Below are 22,355 nucleotides of genomic sequence, written 5' to 3' on the forward strand. Positions count from 1 at the left end.
TTCAGCACCAAAACCCCATGAGCATTGCCTCCCTGTAGTGACATCACACCAACAGGGCCCTCATTTGTCAGGAAATGCCCGGGAAGTTTAACATGTTTGAAAACAGAGTGCACTTCAGATAGTGGTAACAAAAAAGAGATGTTCAGACTGGTACCGGTACATGTAGTTTTCTTTCGTTCAAGAGGAGTGGAAAGTCGTACAAACCATATTCCCAAGTAAAAGTCAAATCAGGGACCCTGTAAACCCTTGAAAACACCATTCATGCATCTTATGACTCATTTTACTTTCAGTATCTTGCAAACTAGTGATACAAGTCCAATACCTGTAGAGCAATAATGCCAACTTTCAACATAAGCTTTCAATCAATTTCATGCACGGTCTAACACTCAGTCCCAAAATGCCATGCCCTTACTACATGTAGCTTGGCTGCCAGTTTCTTAATGGGGCGTACAGGATATAAATTACAACCCTTAAATAATTTCTGTGACCTAGAGTCACCAGGTCCCTAATTTTGCCACCTGTGATTTGATTGGTTTTCACAGTCCTCAATGTGCACTCAATGGTACGTGTACATGTAATTACTGTACATTTCAGACTTTTTTGGCTAAATTGTTTTGTTTCTGCTTGCGGTGCATGTAGCACCAGGTACCTACCACAAGAAAGGCTGCTTTATATCGGTACTTGGCGTGAGAGCAAGCAAGAATGTACATCGAATTTCATCACAGTGAATTCTCAGAAGCTGAAAACATTTCAGTTGTAAGCAAGTGGTTTTCTGCTGCATTAACTTCACCTCAATTTTCGCATCAGCTGGTACTCAAAGGTTGATTCCCACGGTAGGATATCTGGGAAGTCCTCTTTTAAATAACTCCCTGGATTAGTGATCCAGACAGCTTTAGCTTAATACCTAAAGCAAAATAGGGTGGCTTTACGTTAGAGCAAGCTGTGATCCTTTGGGCCATGAAACCTGTCAAATAACTGGCTGCACTAAATGTGGGCAACTTCAGAGAGGCCGGAAATCCATAAGCAAGGCTTCCACGAGAAAAGGTCAAAAAAGATGGCTATTCGCTCATGACACACTGCCGCCATAGGCATGCAGAGCCTCGATCAGGCAGTTTTACATTTTCAATATAACCGGATCAGCTCCCGTGCATGCTGCTTATGTACATGTAATTTTGCGCGTGCTTCGTTAGTTCTTATATCATGCGACGGGGCAAAACTATTCTGACAGACCAGCTGCTAGACAAAGGAGCATTTTTATTGTGAGATTTCATTAGATCTATTCAGCAAAGGTACAATGTAAAATTCCACGGCAGTGCTTCCAGTGGATTTGTGAGTTGCAAAGTTTTGGATTAGTTCTACTGTGTACAAGCATCTGTACACATGTACTGGTACGGTGTACTTACAGCAATGCCACTACTTTCTATAAACACACTTACGGAACACCACACCTGTGTAAGTGATAAAGGTCACTGTACACGCACACTGTACACTGGTACTCGTACTGTACAGCACACTAATAACTTCTCTACGAACAAATCTATGTCTCCACAAGGATACAAATTTCAGAATAGGGTACCGATACATGTTCTCAGTGTGTGAATTACAATGTACATTGTTCAGTACATGTTCCACTACATGTACATGTACGGTACATGTATGGTAAATGTGGCTCAGTGTTATTCTGTTTATGTGCAACATTTGTTATCCTGAACTTGCCCTCCATTACCATATCATGACTCATTCCCCCTCAAGTCAACATGACAACAGACCAATAACCAATATTGTACAAAAGTCGGGTGTCACAATCTCGGCAGCTGTATCACATTTGCATTCAATATCCCCCCCCTCGATACCGTACAATACAAGACACACAGGGCCACTGAAAGCACTCGTTCCTTTCATGGATCAAGGTCAAACCGGTTACACAACACTCGGGGACAATTTCCCATCATACAGCACAGTGGCTTAGTGTGGCTCACTGATGTCCAACTGTTTTCTCACCAGGATACCATGTTTCCATTCCAAACCACTGAATCACTCGGGCTGAAAATGGGCACTTGTGTTATGCAAAGTACAAATACTGGTAGTTGAAAGTACCGGTACGGTACATGTACATGTATCAATACATGAACCGAACCGGCAGTGTGTACTGGGTACTACTGGTTCCGTGGGAATCCACGAAGCAGGGCCCATTCATATGCCTCCCTCAAGTCAGTTTTTGTTCTGTGAGCCCCAGGAGAGTGGGTGTACAAAAAAAATCGCTTTTCAATAAGCAATTCCATTTTTGAGGCACCTGTTTATGCTGTAAATGCATACGTACAGTATGTACATGTACTGTAGAATGTTTTTCCAACTACCTGTCCACTTGGCACTGATCTTTACATGGGAACAAGTACTCGCAGTGGAGCAATATGACACATACCGGTACATGATGTACAGGTACTAAAAGTAATTTATAAGAAGATAAACATGATTTACGATTGCATAAATTTGCGAGTACTGACCAACAGGCATGTACATGTACACATACCTAATGGTGTACGTACATATACACATGTACATGTACATCCTTATTGGGGATGTGTACACCCTTGGTACCATCCACAGGCTACAAGTACAAGTATGTACCAATACTAACATGTACACGTACATGAATGTATATGTACATGAATGTATACATGTATGTACATGAATGTACAGTACATGTGGGTGTACAGTTCATACATGTGTACACGTACTGTACATATACCGGTACACGTACACCTTACCAGTACAGTGTACCACAGGTGTACATGTACATGAACAGGTATCATACATTTGTACTTTTACCATGTACCGGTACATACTCTTAAATTAGACCCCCTTGCCCCATACACATGGAATCTGTTCCCAACCCCAAACATCCAATGAAGTCCCTTTAAAAAGGCAGGAAAAAATTCACCACAACAATTTCAACAAACTGTTTATGGATCAAACTGGTATAAAGCAGCATTCGTGCAGTGCCCGCAACCCTGCACAAATAAATTGTTCCAACTTTGCTCTGCTGGGCCACTGGATAGGGGTGTAAATCATCATTTATCACTATAGGGGGGTGATTAGGCGGTTGTTCAGTGACACTCTAGCTGTGGTCCAGGGCTGCTGCTGTTTGTTGACATTCCTACAAAGATGTTTCAGGAGAGAAACCCTGCTAAGATTTTTTGTTTGGGGCGAGCCTGGAAGTATCATTATAACTCTAGGGAATGCCGGACGTCAACGTTCTTGGAAGTGGTATTTCAAGGAATCACCTGCATGCGAAATATGTCTTCACCAGATGGCCTGCATACATGTACATGTAATTGTAATTATTTCATCGTCTTCCAGGGGGCCACTTTCACATTGGCTAAGCACAAAAAAAATATTTATTAGCCAAAAATTCCATGTGAAGTCTGCTGCTTGTAACTGGTACTGTGCTTAGTCTCAAACAGAAAATCTGCTTGCATGTACATGTACAAGTATCCACGCATGTACGGGGCAGCAACTGTTTTGTGTGAGAGCCCACAAGTTGGGCCGCGGTGTGGAATAGAACATACATGTACAGTACTGAGGGATTGGTGCTTTATGCACTTGCTTTTCATGCCAACCCAGTAACGATAAGAATGTCACATCAGTCTAAATTCATGGTCTTGAATGAGAGCCCAGATAAGTGTCAAATTTTCATTTTTTCCTTAACATTTGGACACCATTTTGTACAAAATAATTCAACTCAATGCTCAAAATGAAGCTTCAGCAAACACAGAATAAATGCTTCTCAAAAGTACAGGTACTGGTGATTTTGGCGACATGCGCCCCCCCAAAAAACAAACTCCCCAAAAACCACTTTCAGACTGATTAAACAATGGTCTGGTCCTGTGCCAAACCATCCATCCAGGGGTTGAATTGAGCACGTGCAGATGAAACTGTTTGGATATAGTTATGACAGATCAAGTTCAGCCTTGATCATGTTGATGTTAGCACCGTAGCTATTACAGCGAAACACTTCTGGGCACTGCACATATGTGCACCGCACATGTACATGTAAAGTGTTTCGAGTGTGGTAATGTAATGCCACAGCGTGAAATTTCAAACTCCACGGTCCACCTCAGTACATGACAATGAGCACGTTTCCTTTGTGTGTTGGCAGTGTGCACCCCAGCCAGAAACTCTTCGGCAGCACACATTTCCTGCCAGAGGTATGGCTCAGCTGGGGTAATACGGGATTGCGGGGTCGGAAAGGGGGTCGTGTGAACAAGGAAGCACATCGGGTTTGCGGTAACGATAGAAGGCACTGACAGCCAGCCAATGCCAGCCCGGAGCTTGCTGATGGATACCTTTCAAAAAAAATGGGAAGAGGGCTTACTCAAAAGCTCCTCAGTTCTGGAGTTTGAGTAAAGGACTGGCTCAAAATGAATAAGAATCAGATATGTGAGTCATCGTCCTCCAGCTCCCTTCTAAATTTTTTTCAAACATCCTCTGACAGCGCTATGTTGAACTACTTCAGGGGCTCTAAACCATACTCCCAAAGTTAAGCCAGTTAAAGCCACTTTCTGAAATCTGGATAAAAATCCTGAGAAATCATACTGCTGTACATGTACTCACCATCTCCGCTGGCTACTCCTTCCTGTCTGCTCAGCTCTGCCACGGCCGACTCGGGTGGGTAGACGATGAAGTGTCGCAAGGTGAATCCAAACCCCGTCGCATTACGCTGGAGGGTGACTTTGCGGGGACCAGGCCACGTGGGCTGCGACTCAGACTTGTCGGAGGCCTTGAAAGAGACAAGGAAATCTTTCAGGTCAAAAATTGCAATTTTCGGACACACTTTATCAATTAACCTCAACTCGAAGTACCGTACACCGTCACTGGCAAAGACAACACGGCTTTGAAAGTGGTTACTACTTCATCTGGGCACCCCGCACACATGTGAACACTGTCCTTTCCAACATGGTCAGTGCATCAGGAGCCAAATGTGCATTTCAGGTAACGTGAGTGCGCACTGCTATGGGTACTGAACATAGAAAGTTCCCACCTTGAGAGTATTGTTGCTACATGTACATGTATGTAACAGCATACAACCTCTTGTTCCCACACAGAACAGTTCAGTCAGCCCCGCCCACTGTGCACACATAAGAGATGCATGCTCCTCTCCGATTCAATCCTACACATGTGTACAGGTGCTACCGTACATGTACTACTGTACCGTACATGTACCAGCTAAGTAGGTCATACATGTATGCATATACATGTACATACATGTACACGTACATACATGTATGTACATGTGCATGTATGTCAGACTTTGCGTGCACGCATGTTGGACGAGATCTGCGTGGACCCGCAATTGGTCAGAATACCGCAATGCAAGGAGTAACAGATCAGTCCTTCCTCATTGGATCCAACTGAATGCTTTCCTTAATTAATCTGTCCACACACTTCTCCTGGGCAGCACGCTTCAGGACTGAAACAATGAGTAGAAGTCGCTGGTTTCATCACTACCACCATGGTCCTTTTACAGTTTACCGTATATGTACATTAGCACACATGCATCCACAAAACATTTCTAAATTGCGTTCTGTCCTTTCTGCTTATTATCAGGCTGCATGCTCTTGACAGATGGTAGATTCTCAGCTGTATATTGCTCCTATTCCTGAACATTAGAGGAAACAAAAATTACAGCTAGGTGGTACATGCACTAATACATGTATATTGCTGGTAGTGGTACATGTACGGTACCATCTGCACACAATCTTCTGACTGCAGAGCTTCCCTAAATTTCACAGTGCAGTAAAGGATGACAAAGTGCATGTTTACAATGTACTTACTTTAGAGGCAGATTTCCTTAAAGGGCATATTTTACAGAGACATCTCCATGTGCAACAAGCCTAGGACTACGTTAGTAAGAGCATCTTTGCCGTGTGGTACATGTACGTGTACACCATAGCATACATGTACGTACATGTACCAGTATTGTATGGCCAGCACAATGTCTCAGTTCCAGTCAGTGAATTCTTTCACTTGATGCAGCGTACAGTACATATACCGGTACCGTACTAACTTGGTACGTGCCAGCCATTAAGAAATGTGAAATGACACTGATTACAGCTGGTCAAGCAGCCGGATGTGGTAGAAGAAACTGGCTTGGCTGTCCGCCACACTTCTGTATCACTGTACAGTATATGATACAAGACTTCCTCCAAACAAGTTAATGAACAGCTTGGCCAACCAGCGGTACTCGTAGATTGGAAGTGCATACATGAATCGTAACTTTGTTGCCTTTACCTCTGCGTCAAAGTTTAAACAAATCCAAATCACTCTTGTCAGGTCAAGCACAATGGCAGAAACTTTCCGGTTCTAGGGTACGGTACAGTATGTACCGGTAGCTTCCTGATTACTTTTAGTAAGTCCACAGGTACAAATGCACATGTACCGTAGTGTATGTACATTTTGTAAATGCCATTTAACACTAGCAATATCCGCGTATGTCATGTTCCAGTATGCAAACTTTTTACGGGTACATGTTTTCCACGCACTGCAGTGTACCACAAGTACATGTACACACACAATTAGTACATGTACACCTTCATCAACATACCGGTACTTTGCATATACGCATATATACATACATTGTACATCATGAACAGAACTAGTCTGACCACGACTCAATTCAGCTTTGTTCACCTGAACTCAATCTGTCTCACTCTTGACTTATTGCTGATTAGAAGTATTCACACAGTCAACCCCTCTTTGCTACTCCCCTCCCCTCAACAAAAAATCTGTCTTGTGGGCCGGGTCGATATCCAGTCCCTCCACAGTCCACTGACAGTGACTGATTATGTGATAGGGTGACAATAACTGAGTTTACATTCGCACAATATGGGTCATGGGGGCCAGAGAGTAAAGCGATTAATCAAAAAAGGAAAAAAAAACAAATTTAAAGGCCATTCGTGCAGAATGCCAAGGAAGCAAAGAGGAAATAACCTGAAGAGTTCATGGGAATAAAAATGTGGAATGCAGTACAACTGTATGTGTTATAATGTACAGTACAAAACTTTTGGTGAACTCTGTATGGACATACATGTAAGGACCTCGAATCTTCCCAAATCTGACCACAGCAAAAGAGAAAATTATACTTTGAAAGGCAGACACTGAAGTGTTAACCATAATTACTTTACAAAATGGTATGCATATGCATGTTTCCTGGTTTTGTGCCAAAGATGCACCACTCATTTGGAAGATTCGACAGCATTCGGAAGGCTTGAAGCCAAACTGATGTTACGCCATTGCACTCCACTGAAATACATCCATGGACATGTACGTTTACAGTAACAGTGAAAATCACTGCAACAATGAAAAACTATTTACCGGCAGCACAAAACCAGTGAAGGGGCCAGTGCATGTATTAAAGTTACAGTACTGTACCATCATGTTGGCTGTGTTCCCAGATCACGTTTTCACATGTTTGCCATGTCTAACTACACTGTACTTCATTCATAGGTCAGTGGGGCAGGTGTAAGTGGATTGAACCCAGATAGTGTAAGTACATGTACATGTATTTGTTTTGAAACAGAAATCAATGTCGGTTTGAATATTACAACTGACTGTAAATCCAGTTCCTTTCATTTTTGACTGCAATTAACAGAATAACCTACAGTGCACATGTACATTGATTAAAGTGCACTACTGTTTCATTCAAACTTTAGCCTGCAAGACTTGGGGTCACAATCTCGTATAAAATTTTTTCTGGGTGTTGAAACACTTGCCAAAATTTACAACCATAGGAGATTGAAACACTGCTAACACGACTGGCCCTCTTGACTGTATTGTGTCATAATGTAGGCCTACTGCTTACCTTCACAGTCAAAGTGAGACTCAAAATGTACGTGGGCATTTTCTACATACACTGATAGACTGGGATCCGATCAAATTCTGCAGACCACTACCTGACAGGTGAAGTTCCAACCGTGAGCTAAAGACAAACTGCATACCTAACTACACACGGGCAAAGTAGGCTACCTGTACGTCATGAACCATGTACATGTACTGTTCACCTTATGTCTTCTGAGCTTGTTTTGTCTGTTTATAACAATAACACATCTAGTGCCATATCCGGAGGACTTCAGAGAAAAAACCTCAACTTCCACGATTTCAATTAAATACCTACATGCAGGTACAATTGAGACTATTAGTCACTTTTTTGACTTCAAAAAGGATTTCACACTCAAGCGTAATCGACCCATGGACAATGCATGGCCCTGGCCCATTCATGCCACGAGAATAGCAGGCCGTGAAGCACAGCCTTGAGAGCGGAGCTGAAATTTGCTCGGATCGCTGCGCCGACAATAAGAGATGCAGAAATGATCACTTGTCTGTCTTGTGTACATTGTACCGGTACATGTAACGACGGTACGTGTACGTCCTAGCACAATTCAAGAATCTTACACTCAACTGGTCAGTACAGCAATACAAATGAACATGAATGTATGTGCGCACACTGTACCAGAACCAACAGCATACAATGTTCATCTATGAACAGGTCTACATGTACACGTACCAGTATGCACATCTAAACGTACATACCGCTACGCTTGAGGACACCAACAAGCACATGCATTCTCAGAAGAAAGGGAAGTTCACTCTGTACCAGACAGCTCATACTGTAGGATACGTACATATACAGTAATTTCAGACCACTTTTTCTGCCAAATGCTATTCTCAATGTGTAGGTTAGACTTAGATAAGAATACATGTACATTTGTCATCTCAAAGCTGAATTATTTCAGTTTCCCCTCACTGTCAGTTTTGGAGACTGGTAAATTTTTCCTCAAGGACAAGTGCAATCAAGGCACCTCTTGGTGCATCTCTCTGAATCTCCCTGTTCAATCTGCTCACCACCATCAAAAATGCCGACCTTTATCAGCTGACCTGTTGCTATTTTTACATGGGCGGAGTAACCTGTTAATTGGGAGGAGGACTTTTCAAACCCTGGAGGGGTTCTGAAATAGGTAATATATTGTTTCCCTGGTGGGGTGAGAAAACGATTTGACATTTATCATAAAACTTTTGCTTTTAAAAAGTACATATACAGTAGAGTCTGACACAACTGTCTTTTTGTCCAGAGGAAAGCCATCATTGTGTGTTTATCCCTGGCAACGGAGTTGAGCAGTACATCTTTCGAGACTTTAATTAAATTAATGTACATGTGTATGTACCCTATGTATTGGCCTAGTACCTGTTAGTAGTGCCTGCACGGAATTTACATTATACGTAATGAGTATGCAATGTACCGGTACGTTAAAAAAAATCTGAAGAATGCAATTGTACAATACCTGTACTAGAACGGTATGTATCGGTAGCATTTCACGCTTCCTGTCAACAGCACACAACATGTGCATACTGGTACCTGTACATGTGCATGCCGGTACCTGTACATAAACATGTGCATGCCAGTACCTGTACATGTACATAAACATGTGCATACCGGTACCTGTACATGAACATGTGCATGCCGGTACCTGTACATGTACAATGTACATGAACATGTGCATACCGGTACCTGTACATGAACATGTGCATGTGCATGCCGGTACAGTACCTGTACATGAACATGTGCATACTGGTATCTGTGTGCATGTGCATACCGTTACCTGAACATGAACATCTGCATACCGGTACCTGTGCATGAACATGTGCATACCGGTACCTGTACATGTACATAAACATGTGCATGCCAGTACCTGTACATGAACATGTGCATGCCGGTACCTGTACATGAACATGTGCATGCCGGTACCTGTACATGTACATAAACATGTGCATACCGGTACCTGTACATGAACATGTGCGTACTGGTACTGCACCTGTACATGAACATGTGCATGTACCGGTAAATATTGTAGCATCATGACAGTAAACTATCCCTGTGACCAGCTCCATGCTGTGACACACGATGCCCTCAATGAAACAGCTTTCCAATAATTACATGTTCCTGTATGTAGGCCTACATGTACTTTTGCAGGGGCGTCTATTTGAGCGGCTTAAGGTTTGAGGGGGAAAAAGCTGGATTTATTACCAGGCTGGGCAGGTGAAGGATCCAGTGAGAAATCTTGCACTCAATAAAAATCAGATTAGCCAAACAAAAGGATGACCAGGAATCTCTTTCAGCTGAAATCTTCTTAACCCTAACTATCAAAAATCCTTCAACATGCAACCCCGAGGTTTATTGTGCCCTACAGTCATGACAGTATTTTCCTTTAGCTTAGGAGGTTAAAACCAATCATCACTTTTTGTACATGGGCATAGCTAAGGTCCTCATTTGTTTAAGTCTGTATACTGATCATGAAAAAGAAATATTCACCTGCTGAAACAAAAATCCTGGCAACACAGTGGTACATATGTAAACATGAACATTACGCAAAGTACTGTACAAGGGCTTAATTCAGCAGATATTGATTAAAATACTAGTACTTAAAATACTGCCCAAAAAAAAGGGTGCGCTTTTACATGTAGGTTTTCTTCTGTAAAATAAAGTCAAGGTGCGATTTTTAATAAAGTTACATTGTAGTGTGCCAAAATTTGAGAACTTTACAGTCAGCAGAAGATTTTTCAATGGTATGGGTGCAAACAGTAGCTGTAGAGTGAACATTGTACTGTTTACAGTTTTCCTGCACATGTATCTTCATGTACATGTACATCATAAAAAAATGTGCAGTGCATGTCCAGGTATCATGTAGCCTTGCAATACGTACATGTACATATAAATGTATGCACTTTGTGTAATGGTACAGTGTACATGTGGTACATGTACATTATTCCATATTCCAAGTGTTCATGCACCCTAACAGTCCCAAATCCTCCAATTTCAATACGAATTTACATACACCCTTGGAGCTTAAGGGCTAATATTATTCTCCAGACTTCCTTCTCCACTTTCCGACCTCAAGAGAGAAAAAACTCACTACCGAAAATCTCTCCAGCTCCAATGTAGTCCCCTAAGACAGCACGCACAGGCCGAGATAACCTCATAATGCCCACAACTACAGCTCTGAGCAACTGGTTAATGTACTAGAAAAAAAAAGGATCCACTTCCCACGATTTGACCCAGTGGCAGAGTACCGGTTAGGTGTTCCTCAGTGCTGCATGCAGCACGGTGGATGATGCCATGACTGTGGAATGTGAACCGGTCAAAACAGACAGGATGTGAAGTTCAATGTTATACAAATACAGGTATAACATGTCAGTGTGCACAGGGAATCGATTTGTTCAGTCTAGGTATTGATGCATTATTTTTTCTGCCAACTACCTTGAATTTGGACCTTGTGGTTTCGGGGTTTTGTTGACAACTTCACGCAACTTCTGTGATCACTTCCCGCAGGTTGCGGAAGTGTCACAGAAGTTGTGTGAACACACAACCTGCATGCACATTGGACTGTTTAATGTTCCTACTGCGATTCAGGTCACAGCTATAATTGAGTGATGTAGTTTGTGTATAAGTTTCTGCAGTAACTGTGATGGCTTTCTAATTGTTCAAGAACTCTGTGCTTTTCCAATGACGCGTACACAGGTAGTGGTAGGCCTACTGTATGTACATGTACAGGTACACACCGGTACATGTACATGTACACTCTACCTTGAACTTTATTCTTTTCAAAAAGGGTTTTCTGAAAATACCTACATGTACACAGAAGAGAATTTTTTACATGTAAATGTACCTGTATATCGAAAAACCTAATGAACTTTTCAGCTCAGTAAATCCCTCTCAGCAAGGAGAAAATCTTTCCCCAAAACCATAAAACAAGAACAAACTCAAGGCAGAAAACAGTACGCCCCTTCAACTTTGTCAGTGGGGTATAAAAATTGTAAGTAAATACTGGTACTGCAATATGATGTACGGGTAGGGTATGACACAACAAGGAGGAGCTATTTTTAGCTGTCAGTCACCCCAGTTGTCACCACAAGCAGCTGGAGGGGGCTGACCACCAGAGTGCCTTGAGAGGAGGTGCAGGGGAGTAATACAGGAAACATTTAATCAGCTCAGGGAACCGGTCACTCCAGTGCCCTCCCAACAGACTGTTTGGGCTACATACAGCTGTATCCAGACAGTCCCCAAGGCTGGGCCCTGGAATCATTGCCCAGTTACGATAGATATAGGCATGGTAAAGGGCACCAAGCATGCTTGGAGCTGACTTGCTGTCGTGTGAACAGAGAGGCCTAGACTTAAACAAACCGGTTGGCCATAAGACACGATAAGAGTTGTTTCGAAGGGAGCATGTATACACATTAATATTACAGTTGGCCCATCTGCCTAGTATCACTCCCAACCAAGCAGTACATGCACATTATATTGTCAACAAACTATTCTCTGAGCTTAATTTTGTATGCAGGCACAAAGGATTTGGGTTGTCTAAACTTAACCTGCATACATTTCAGTGATAATGCTCAATATACATGTATCCAGAAAGTTCTGGCAATTTTGACAGTTCACATACTGGTAAATCACAGCCAATAAGTTAACACAAGTGAAGTACAATATACTCGTACCGGTACACATGTGCATGTACATACCCTACATACACTGTAGGTGCCAAACTACCTGTACATTACATGTATATGCTCTTAGTGCAAACTATGACCACAGACATTGTCTCTGTCAACATTCTGCGACCCATCACACATTATTCATGGGCACTGTGCATCTTTGTTGAAGATACTGGAACATACATGTACATGTGTACATGTACTTGCTTTACAAGTACAATGTACTGAACAAACACGGTACAAAACTTGCAGCTTTTGTGTACATGTACATGTACAATATGGTATGTAAGTTCGGTACATACACTGTATATGACTGTTTTTGCACGAGTAGGAGACTTCTCTTAATTCCCCCCTCAAAAAAAACCACAAACAAAACAAAAACATAAAGAAACAAAATGGATTTCCCATACAGAACAACTTACAAGAAAAAAAAGGGGCCTAAGTGAACACACAAACACCTATTCTGTAGTGGGTCACGCACACCCATGAGGAACAGCATGACACAAAGTGAGGTTGGCCTGATAGTGTTCCGCAGGCAACTGCTGTACACAAGACAGGAAACAGTACAGTCAACTCCCAGAGTTTCCCATTTTCACTGATAGAAACGTGACGGTGCAGTAAAGTACCGGTGTGAATATATAGGTCCAGTGCACAAGGGGCACAAACATGACTGAACTGAACACCATACATGGGATGGAGCGTTAAATAGAATCAATGTACCAGGTATGAGTTGCGGTTTCACACATGACATTCTATGAACACATTGTACATGTACATGTTCATTGTACTGCGTACTAGTACCTGTAAATTGTACGTGACCGATATCACACCCAGTGGTGCAGGTGTGCATCCCGACAACTAGTATGTGTGTGACTCTGCCCTGGACCCGACATGATCAATGAATCTTAGAGATGCGTCACGTGGGCCGTAATATGCCTGGTGAGGGGCAGGTTTCATTCATTGCAATGTTTGCTTTACCAACATGAGGGTTCATGGACAATGCCAGTGCACTACCATGCAAGTCATTTCCCAAAACAGTTTTTATCTTTTTGAAAGCCTTGCAGGAGATGACGAACATTGAGTATTCAAATCTCACAGATCAGCTGAAATAAATCACTTGTGAACTGGCTACAAGCCTTCTTTTCCTAGAACTAAACTATGGAGTCATACCCGGTACATGCCATAAAAATAGCATTTTGGTACATGTACATTTGATCCTAAAATTGATTGTGGACACACATTTGTCACTCTTACAAAGGTGACTTCATCAACACTGTGTAAGGGTAACAAGTCACTGAAATCTACCACTTAATTGCAAGTACTGAGTACATGAACGCGCATGGTACCGGTACAATGTGTGCCCCCTGATTTTTCTTGAACAGAAGTTACTAAAGAGTGAACCCTACATATACATCTCTCTCATAATACCTGTAGATGTCTAACCCAAATTTGCTAGACCTTTGCCTTTTCTGAAGTTGCTCACTCATGGACAGTGGGTCACATGCAAGGATGCCTGCGTATCACTGGCTGATCCGCTACTGAACTTCACACAGCATCTCCCATCGCATGTAGATCTGTACAGTGTTTAGCATTTACAGGAACTCATCAATGGCACACACTGTACATGTACACGTATCGGTTTAGTATTAATCCAATTAATTCTTGTAACAGACTGCATTTGTCTCGCCTCCAACCATCCGTTCAGCTCATTGTCATTCCGGCAAACTGTTCAAAGAGCAGACAAGCGGTCAGGTTTTTCTCATTTTTTTTCCCCACCGCATCTGATGCCAATTGTCGCTGCAAGTGTTTTGGTCCACTGAGCTTGGAGGAGAAAAAAACAAGAACGAAAAAAAAAACCTTGGTCTTGTGTCCCTGCTGTCAGACCAGATGCTGAATGGGTCTCCTTTTAATACAGGAAAATGACAATTGTTATTCAAATTTAGGCCTTTAGGGGAGGCAGGGGTATTGTATTGCACACTGCCAGTCATCCTTGCCTGTCTATACCTAATTTGGTCCAACCCACTCGGGCCTGGCTAGTGGGATCAACTTGATTCAAGCACAAAAGAGCTACCCTTGAGAGGTTGTCTGCTACTGTCACAAAGAAGGATGAAGATGTACACAGTTTCCCTGTTTCAAACTGCACTTTACTCTTGTGTGCGTGCATTACAGGAACTGTAGCCGAGTGCAGTATCAATCTTCACACAGAATACTTTGGAAAACAGTCCTTCGGCATCAAAGAAACTATTTGAGTTCAGGGTCTGTAAGTCACCATACCCTGAGGGCTCTTCAAACATTCACCACCAACAAACACCCCACAATGTTTACACTGTTTACATGTACTAGTGCACCCGTAGGTGTATGTTCAAGACAAACGAGAAGGCACATTAGATCTGGTACAAGTATGGTGATCCATATTCTGAGTTTGACAGGTGATTGACTCCAATACAGAGACCTTCAAAAACACTGTACATGTACGTTCTCATACATGTACATGTATGATCCACTTTTCAAAAAAATTGGATTAAGTTGGCAGCAACTGTTACTTCCCTAACTTATACAGTACTGTAAAATTTGTGAATGAAAAAGCCACACACTTTACATAAAGAGTACATCAATATTGGTACCAGTACCATTATTCTAATTAATCTGAAGTACATGTACATGTATACACTACAGTACAAATGTGAACAGTACACTGTAGCTTACAAGTCTGAAGAAACCTGCACACAGGAGACAACAAGAAGCAGTCACAGTTGAATTTCAAAAGTGAAAGGAGAACCGCAGAGTATTCGGGGAAGCTGGGAATCAAACCTGGCTACAAAGGTGAAAGGTGAGGGAAGAAGCACTACGGCCAAGCTGACTCCTCACAGACCCTATGAAACCAGCCAAGGGTTTTTTTTTGTGTTTTTGTCTTTTTCAATTTTTATTAAATTCCAAAGATGCATTACAAGGAACAAACTGAGCCCACAAAGTCTAGTAATGCGATGCAAATGGATAATGTTCTGAAACCTACATACATGCATACATGTACATCCGCTGTAAATTGGATACAAGGATAAGTACCCATTCACATACGTGTACCTGTACCTGTGCGTGGGCTACAGAGTTATGGGTGGCTGGTGTACCACCACTGTGGACACACTGCTGACTGTTGGTCTTTTTTCTCTCATGCTCTAACATAAATTTGTCAGCAAAACTGAAGCAATCTACCGAGATGTAAAGTGTTCAACAACATACATGTACGTGAACATGTACGTGTACCGGTACATGTACCTGTACATGTATATCACGGTACTGTACACGTACACAAGTGGGTGTGATGTGATGTACCGTACATACAGGCGGGCCAACCAAAAGGGTATACGTGTAAGGTCACAATACTGGCCAACTTTCATGATGCAAAAAATGAACTTTAATTTATCAGATGATGTAACCATTTTCAAGCAATGTTTGCTTGAGATTATAGTTGTACATGTATTTGAGAGATAAATAAAGATAAATAATTCAGTGTAAATGCGAGTCTATAATTTTTATTCACGTTGAAGAGCAAATTTTAGTTCAAAATGGCGCCCAAAAATGGGACATTGCTTGAACAAAATTTAATGAACTCAACTACTTTACTTATAGCTCACGTATTTTATCACAATGGTCATATTTTTTGAGTTAAGCAATGAAGTAATATTTTGGCCCTTTACAAAAAAAAAAATAAATAAATCCACGCTCCAAAATGGCAGCTGAACCTGCGTTAACGTTCGTTTCACATCGTGTCCACCGCACCATACCATGACGAAAAGGGCCAGAATCATCATTTACAAGCCTCACCCTTACCTGTAAAAGCCATTTTTATTCGAAATGAGCTTAATAAACATCGTGTAAAATGTGTGCTAGACCATAATTACCCTCGAGGATGAGAAAACATCAGCATATCGATCGCTATAATTTTCGTGTCCATTTTGTAACTAACGTAAAATGTCCACATGTTTTAACTGGTGATCAACGCAGTCTGACTAGTGGTCGTACACGTGCAATGGTACCCTGCATGGATGACCTAAAGGTCAATTGTTTTAGGCTCGAATACGTCTTTTCCGAGATAAAGCTATTTTAAGCACCGTGTCCACCGCGCGCCGCTTTCGCGTCTCTTTGTAACGAACGGAGAAAGTTGCTGCGCGCGACAGCTTTCCCTCCAACAATCAGGAAAAGAGCAGCCAATATCCGGAAAAAGAGCAGCCAAAAGGTTTGTATCAACTTAAATAGATTTTATTTTCTGTATTTTTTTGTGAAAAGAGGTCAGATGGCATTGTAAAAGGGAAGATTTTAATGGATAGTCAATGGGTGATTTTTGGGCTTTGTAGCGGACCGCTTGGATGGTTTCGTGTGAATCGTGTCCATGTTTAACGTACAGAAGAAAAAAATAGTAAACATCTGAAGTCCCGCTTGAAATTGCAAAACGACAAATAATTTACACTTTTTAAGCTAAAGTCCATCACAAAAATGAACAAACTTAAAGAATAGCCTTGCCAAGTTCAAGAAATCATCAGTGTTTCACGTTCGTTACACACCGGCACTTTCGACTTCGCCCCATTCGTATTAAAATTCGCCCCACTTGTCATCCAATAGTATGGGGGCGAGTTCGCAGTGAATTAAAAGTAAATGGAGCGAAGTTGATGTAACACGTAGGCAAGTGATGTTTACACAGATGGGGGAACTTGCCTTTGTGGAACCCCTGGGGTCTTGTTAGAGTTTTTTTTTATGTTTCTACAAATCAAGCCACTGCCGGTTATGTTAAAAAATTGTTCTATTTGAATTTTATTTTTCTTCTATCTTATTTCAGAAGCCAGAAAGGAGAAAAAGATTCAATGGTTGGATAAGATTATATGTCTGTAGATTCACATGTCCTCGTGAAAGAAGCTTTAGTAGTAATTAAATCAAAGATTATTCGATTTCAACCATTCCTGTTGCCATTTCTGTAATTTCAGGACCCCACAAGAGCCTGCCGATCGCCAGCTCACTGCAGGGGATATAGTTGTCGTCGCATTTGAGGATGCATGGTATCCAGGTGCCATCAAGCGCATCATTAGTGATGAACTGGCAGTTATATACTGCATGGATCGTCCAAATAAAAATAAGCAAAGTTTTGTTTGGGAAAAAAATCTGACCGTTAACAGGAAATTCATTCTGTGTGTTGTTAATCCAAGTTCACTTATTCCAGATCCATCTTTGCGTTACTTTCACTTGGACAGCAAAGAAGTAGGTAAAATTAATGCACTATACAGTGTCTATGCAAATAAGTATTTTCAAACGTTTATTGCCAAAAGTAGTTTTGTCTAAGTATGTCATCAGAGGTTTGTCTAAGGTCTGTAGTCAAAAGTTCATCAGTTTTTCAGCAAAGATGAGTCACCCAGGTGGCACGAACTGAATAAATTCAATGAAATTCATTTAATGAGATGTGCCATGTTCTTCAGATGGGATCGTCAGTGTATAGCCTCCACAATGAAATACAGTTTTTAAGAAACAAGATTAGAATGAAAAATATAATAGTCATTGACTCAATTTACTTGTTCCTCAGAATTGTTTAATGTTGCAAATGGTGCACATTTAAATATACATACATGTACTTAAGTTCACAATGTCAAAGATTTCAACTTCTGTGAAGCTCATGTGCAACCTTCTTGCATGCATATAGGGCATCTAAAAATAGGCTGAAGTGGCTTATCAGATATGTAGATCACAGAGATGCTCCCAAGAAATGAAAAAGCATGTGCATGTATTAACACCTGCACATAGTAACACAGGCAATTTTCTGAAGGTGAGGCAACTGCCTTGAGGGCTCCAGTAAAGCAAGTCATAATAAACTTGTCACATGAAATGTTAGCTTTGATTCGAAATTTTTGGTGTCCGTGTCATTTTTGTAACTAACGTTAAACTACAGGACAAAGATCTTTGAAATTGAGGGTATCTGTTCTTTGGTTGTCAATGATAATGTCCTCTTTGAAGTACTTGCAAGCTTCGCAACCAGCTGTTTTCCTCAAGTCATCAAACTGCAAATCATTTAAAATTGTTGTGTGTGAAAAAGTACACTTGTTAACGTTAGTTACGGTGTCCACCTTATTAAGATATCGTAAAATTAGTAACAATTAACATTTTTTTTAAAGATGACCTTCAGAAAGGAGGAAAAGCTTAACCACAACAATACAACTCCACATTGTTTTTCTTTGACTTTTATTATTGCATGGTTGACTGCAAAGTGGACACCGTAACCAACGTTAACTTATGAGGTCCCCCTCTACAGAAAGCACTGCATGGAAGAAAATTTCTTGGGCCAATTATCTTCCCATTGCTATTTTCTGATAGAGGGTGGTCCATTGTCATAATTTAAAAGTAAATTAAACACCTTTCACTAGATTGAATTTTTACCTATGTGTCCCATTTTTGTTAGCCAGTATTGTGTCCTTACACATACACCTCTACATAAGGAACATGTGGGGGAAAGTGGTGACTTCCCTCAGGAAAGAGGTGTCCGTTCTTGTTTGTAACCTAAACCAGTTATTCCACATGTACACCAATACTGTCAGCCTACACATGTGGACACGGGGTTGCCGAGGCCAACTGCTGGAATGGTACACATTCTACCCCTACAATTTCTCCCAGAGGTGCAAAAGGTCCTGGCTATTTTAAAGGTCCCTGGAAATTATCCATCAAAGAGTGATCTTTTACAATCAATGCCATGCATTGGTACATGTACTGTACCATTCGTAAATGCAGCATGTAGGTGCATCAAGTTTTCACAAAGACACTGCAAATGGAATTGATGCCAATTTGTCTCAGACAACTACATGTACTTAGGATGATCAAGGACCTGAACTGAATACTCATGGATGTATTGTTTAAACTTGTTTACAGGACCATATTGAAATACATGTACATACATACATACATGTAAGAGTCACTGGATGCACATTTTCTGTTAAACACGTTGGGGAAATGTGTACAAATCTTTCAAATCTCCCTAGCCCCTAAACCATTGCTGGTTGAATCTTAAGGGCATTGGCTGTAGCGGATCTGTAAAAATATGTAGAAATAAAGCCACTGGTACAGTACGACAGAATACCAGTACATGTTCTGACTGAAGTTTCATCATTCCAACTTTACATGTGTATTGACTGGCAGCCTATAAATAAGCCATTTGGGAGTTAAATTTGAATAAAATCTGGTACACTGAGTTATCTGAATTTCCTAGACTAAAGACACTGTTGCTACATGTATACCTCGTAATTCGGGACAAGCTTTCGCATACCAACCACCTTCTCTGGAATGGACTGGTTCCATTGTGCCCTTTTTATCCATTGAGAACAGTGTATTGTTGCAAGGCGTCTCTTATGTAACTAAACAAAAGCTTGCCCCGAAACACGAGGTATAGGAACAGTGGTTTTAGTATGGCAAATTCAAGTTGTTAAAGTCACGTGAATTAAAATATTCAGTGTACCAGGTCTAGGTCACAAACTTACAAAAGGCTTATTGACATCAACTGGCACTATCACTTAGCGTCTCCCTCCTGAATGCTCCCTAACAAACATGCTACGATACCAGCACATGTACATATACGTGTCCCATGTACATGTACATTACATGTACAGTATGTACACAGTACAAGCTGTAATGTTTTATTCACCTTGACTGGGTTAACAATACAGTAGAACTGTGGTTGATAAATCAATATCAACTGCCACCGCTGCCCAGCACCAACGCCTTTAATACTGTTAAAGATGCTGTGACATTGGCAATGAGAACGTATTTTCTAACCCTCGATCTGTCCTCATTTGCCAATACATCGATATCGTTCACAACATCGCCCGACACTGATTAGGCTCTCTTCTCTCCTTCCTGGTGAGCTGCCACAATATCAATATTTTTTCACCTTGACTGAGTTTCACACTGTCATGGCTGAGGAAACACAACTCAAAGATGACAAAATCAAGCGGCAGGAATATCTTTACGGTGCATGAGAGCCATTATGCATGTACTGAATAGAAACAGTTTCCAAGTTATTTTTTGGGGGGGTTAAGTACATGTACAACCACGAATCAATAAAGAATATTTTTTTCTGGATGAAAAGTACATACAGCATCTGAAAAGAGGTGGTCCAATTGCACCCTTACTTCAGTTTTGAAGGGGTCAGAGGTCAAGTGCTGGACTGATAGAAAACTCAAACAGTGACCTTATCACTGGTCAGGTACATGTACTGGTACATGTACATGTGTGGAAAGTTCTCGTTGTTTAAAAACTGTCCAAATTACTGTGGTTCATTGGTTCATTCAGGCACAGAAATCCTGACTCCATGTATCGTACAAATGCCCAGTATTTAGTTTTTTGATGCTGCTTAATTCCATGAAAAAAATTAACTACTTAAAGACTTTATTCCTGAAAACACTGATAAAAAAAATTTATTACCAATAACCAGCATTCTACATGTACATCTCCTGTAGTTATGACAAACGCATCTTGCTGTTAATTTTTTTCTTTTTCTGTTTACAATAACAACAAGGTTTTTGGATAATGATGTATCGGTACATGTCTTGAGGCAATTTTAGTAATTTTAACACAACAAAGAATTTAAGATGAAGATGTGCCTGCATGTACCACTACCAGCAGAAGTTTTCTTTCAATACAAAGCACAATATGCCATACGCGTACGTGGAAGTTTGTTAAGCCATTTGTTAATTGTACGGGTACAGTGGCTTCTTCCTACATTGTTTATGGTGGCTCATCTACATGTACATGTGTACACATGTACCTGTACATGCAAGGTACATGCAGATGTAGGTCTACATGTGTACACTGCTTAAAATCCATTGCAGATTGCAATGTGTTCCTTTCCCTTGAGTGAAGGTCGCGCATGTAATTGTGCATACATGTACATGCACAGTTCATCTAAATTAATCCCAGTCACAGATGGACAAGTGTTAAAACACATTATATTTAATGAGAGTACTGGTACATGTGTACATGTACACACTTCAAATTGAATTTGCATACAGAACCACATCTTTGCAGCAATAAACAAATTATTTAGTAGTAGGCCAGTGTACTTTTAGAATGAACGACAGCACTTTCTGCTTGAAAACAGTTTTCAGTCAAAAGTGCAGAACTGAATCACAAAAACGTGCATACGTGTACTAGTAGTTTTTGATAGACTCTAAATGAACTACACTGTACTAGCACTGAACACGTTATTTGTCAACCCTTGTCGTTTTCTAGGTGGGTCCCCTCCTTTCTCTCACATGCAAACATTTTGAAGGGGAGATGAAACGTTTAACCATGTGAGGTTGTAATTTAGCGCACTGCTTTAATATTGGCATTTGTTTGTGTCCTGACAGACAGGTACATGTAATACAGTCACAGATATGTACGTGTATAGTCGTATACTGTACCATGTACATGTACATGTACTGTATGTTGGTGCACTTGTTTTTAAACACAAATGTCCTGTAGACTACATGTAGACATGTTGGCATAACGTCCAGAAATTGGAGGAAACAAAATTCTCTGGTGTGCATAAACACACGTTAATGCTGGGAGAAAAACAACTCTCTGGAAGTGACAGATGGGCTTTAAATGTCAGGTCTGGAGCCTGGCGCACAAATGCATATTCTAAACTTGCCTCTTAGTCTGAGTTTGTCTACTTTTTGAATCTGCAGAGACAAAATGGAAATCAGATTAACAGCCATTATGCCCCTATACTAAGGTGCCCACAAACTGTGAAGAACGAACAATGGACTGCTTGTGTGAGCATGATGACGACACCCTTCTCT

General features: G+C 41.1%; 1 protein-coding gene and 1 long non-coding RNA gene across 9 annotated transcripts in view; one reads left to right on the forward strand and one right to left on the reverse strand.

The window, feature by feature from the left end:
• The window catches only part of LOC110973414 (rho GTPase-activating protein 23-like), a 61,039-nt gene that overhangs the window by 27,090 nt on the left and 11,594 nt on the right, over window positions 1–22,355 (reverse strand). For 2 of the 8 annotated variants that reach the window (XM_022224243.2, XM_087148294.1), the window contains exon 3: window positions 4,615–4,780. In XM_022224243.2, the coding sequence (XP_022079935.2) occupies window positions 4,615–4,780 (166 nt within the window). Of the gene's footprint in view, window positions 1–4,614; window positions 4,781–5,041; window positions 5,237–5,445; window positions 5,750–5,834; window positions 6,291–7,861; window positions 8,028–13,974; window positions 14,300–22,355 lie in introns of those variants that run through there. The other 6 variants (XM_087148297.1, XM_087148293.1, XM_087148296.1 and 3 more) reach the window with 6 other exon arrangements.
• LOC147796346 (uncharacterized) lies at window positions 15,907–18,431 on the forward strand. Its single transcript, XR_015428219.1, has 2 exons — window positions 15,907–16,780; window positions 17,523–18,431. It is a non-coding gene; the product is annotated as an uncharacterized LOC147796346 (long non-coding RNA).

The sequence above is a fragment of the Acanthaster planci genome, linkage group LG17, assembly GCF_054643075.1.
Source record: "Acanthaster planci isolate LZ-2023a linkage group LG17, COTS_SCS, whole genome shotgun sequence".
Lineage (NCBI taxonomy): Eukaryota > Metazoa > Echinodermata > Asteroidea > Valvatida > Acanthasteridae > Acanthaster > Acanthaster planci.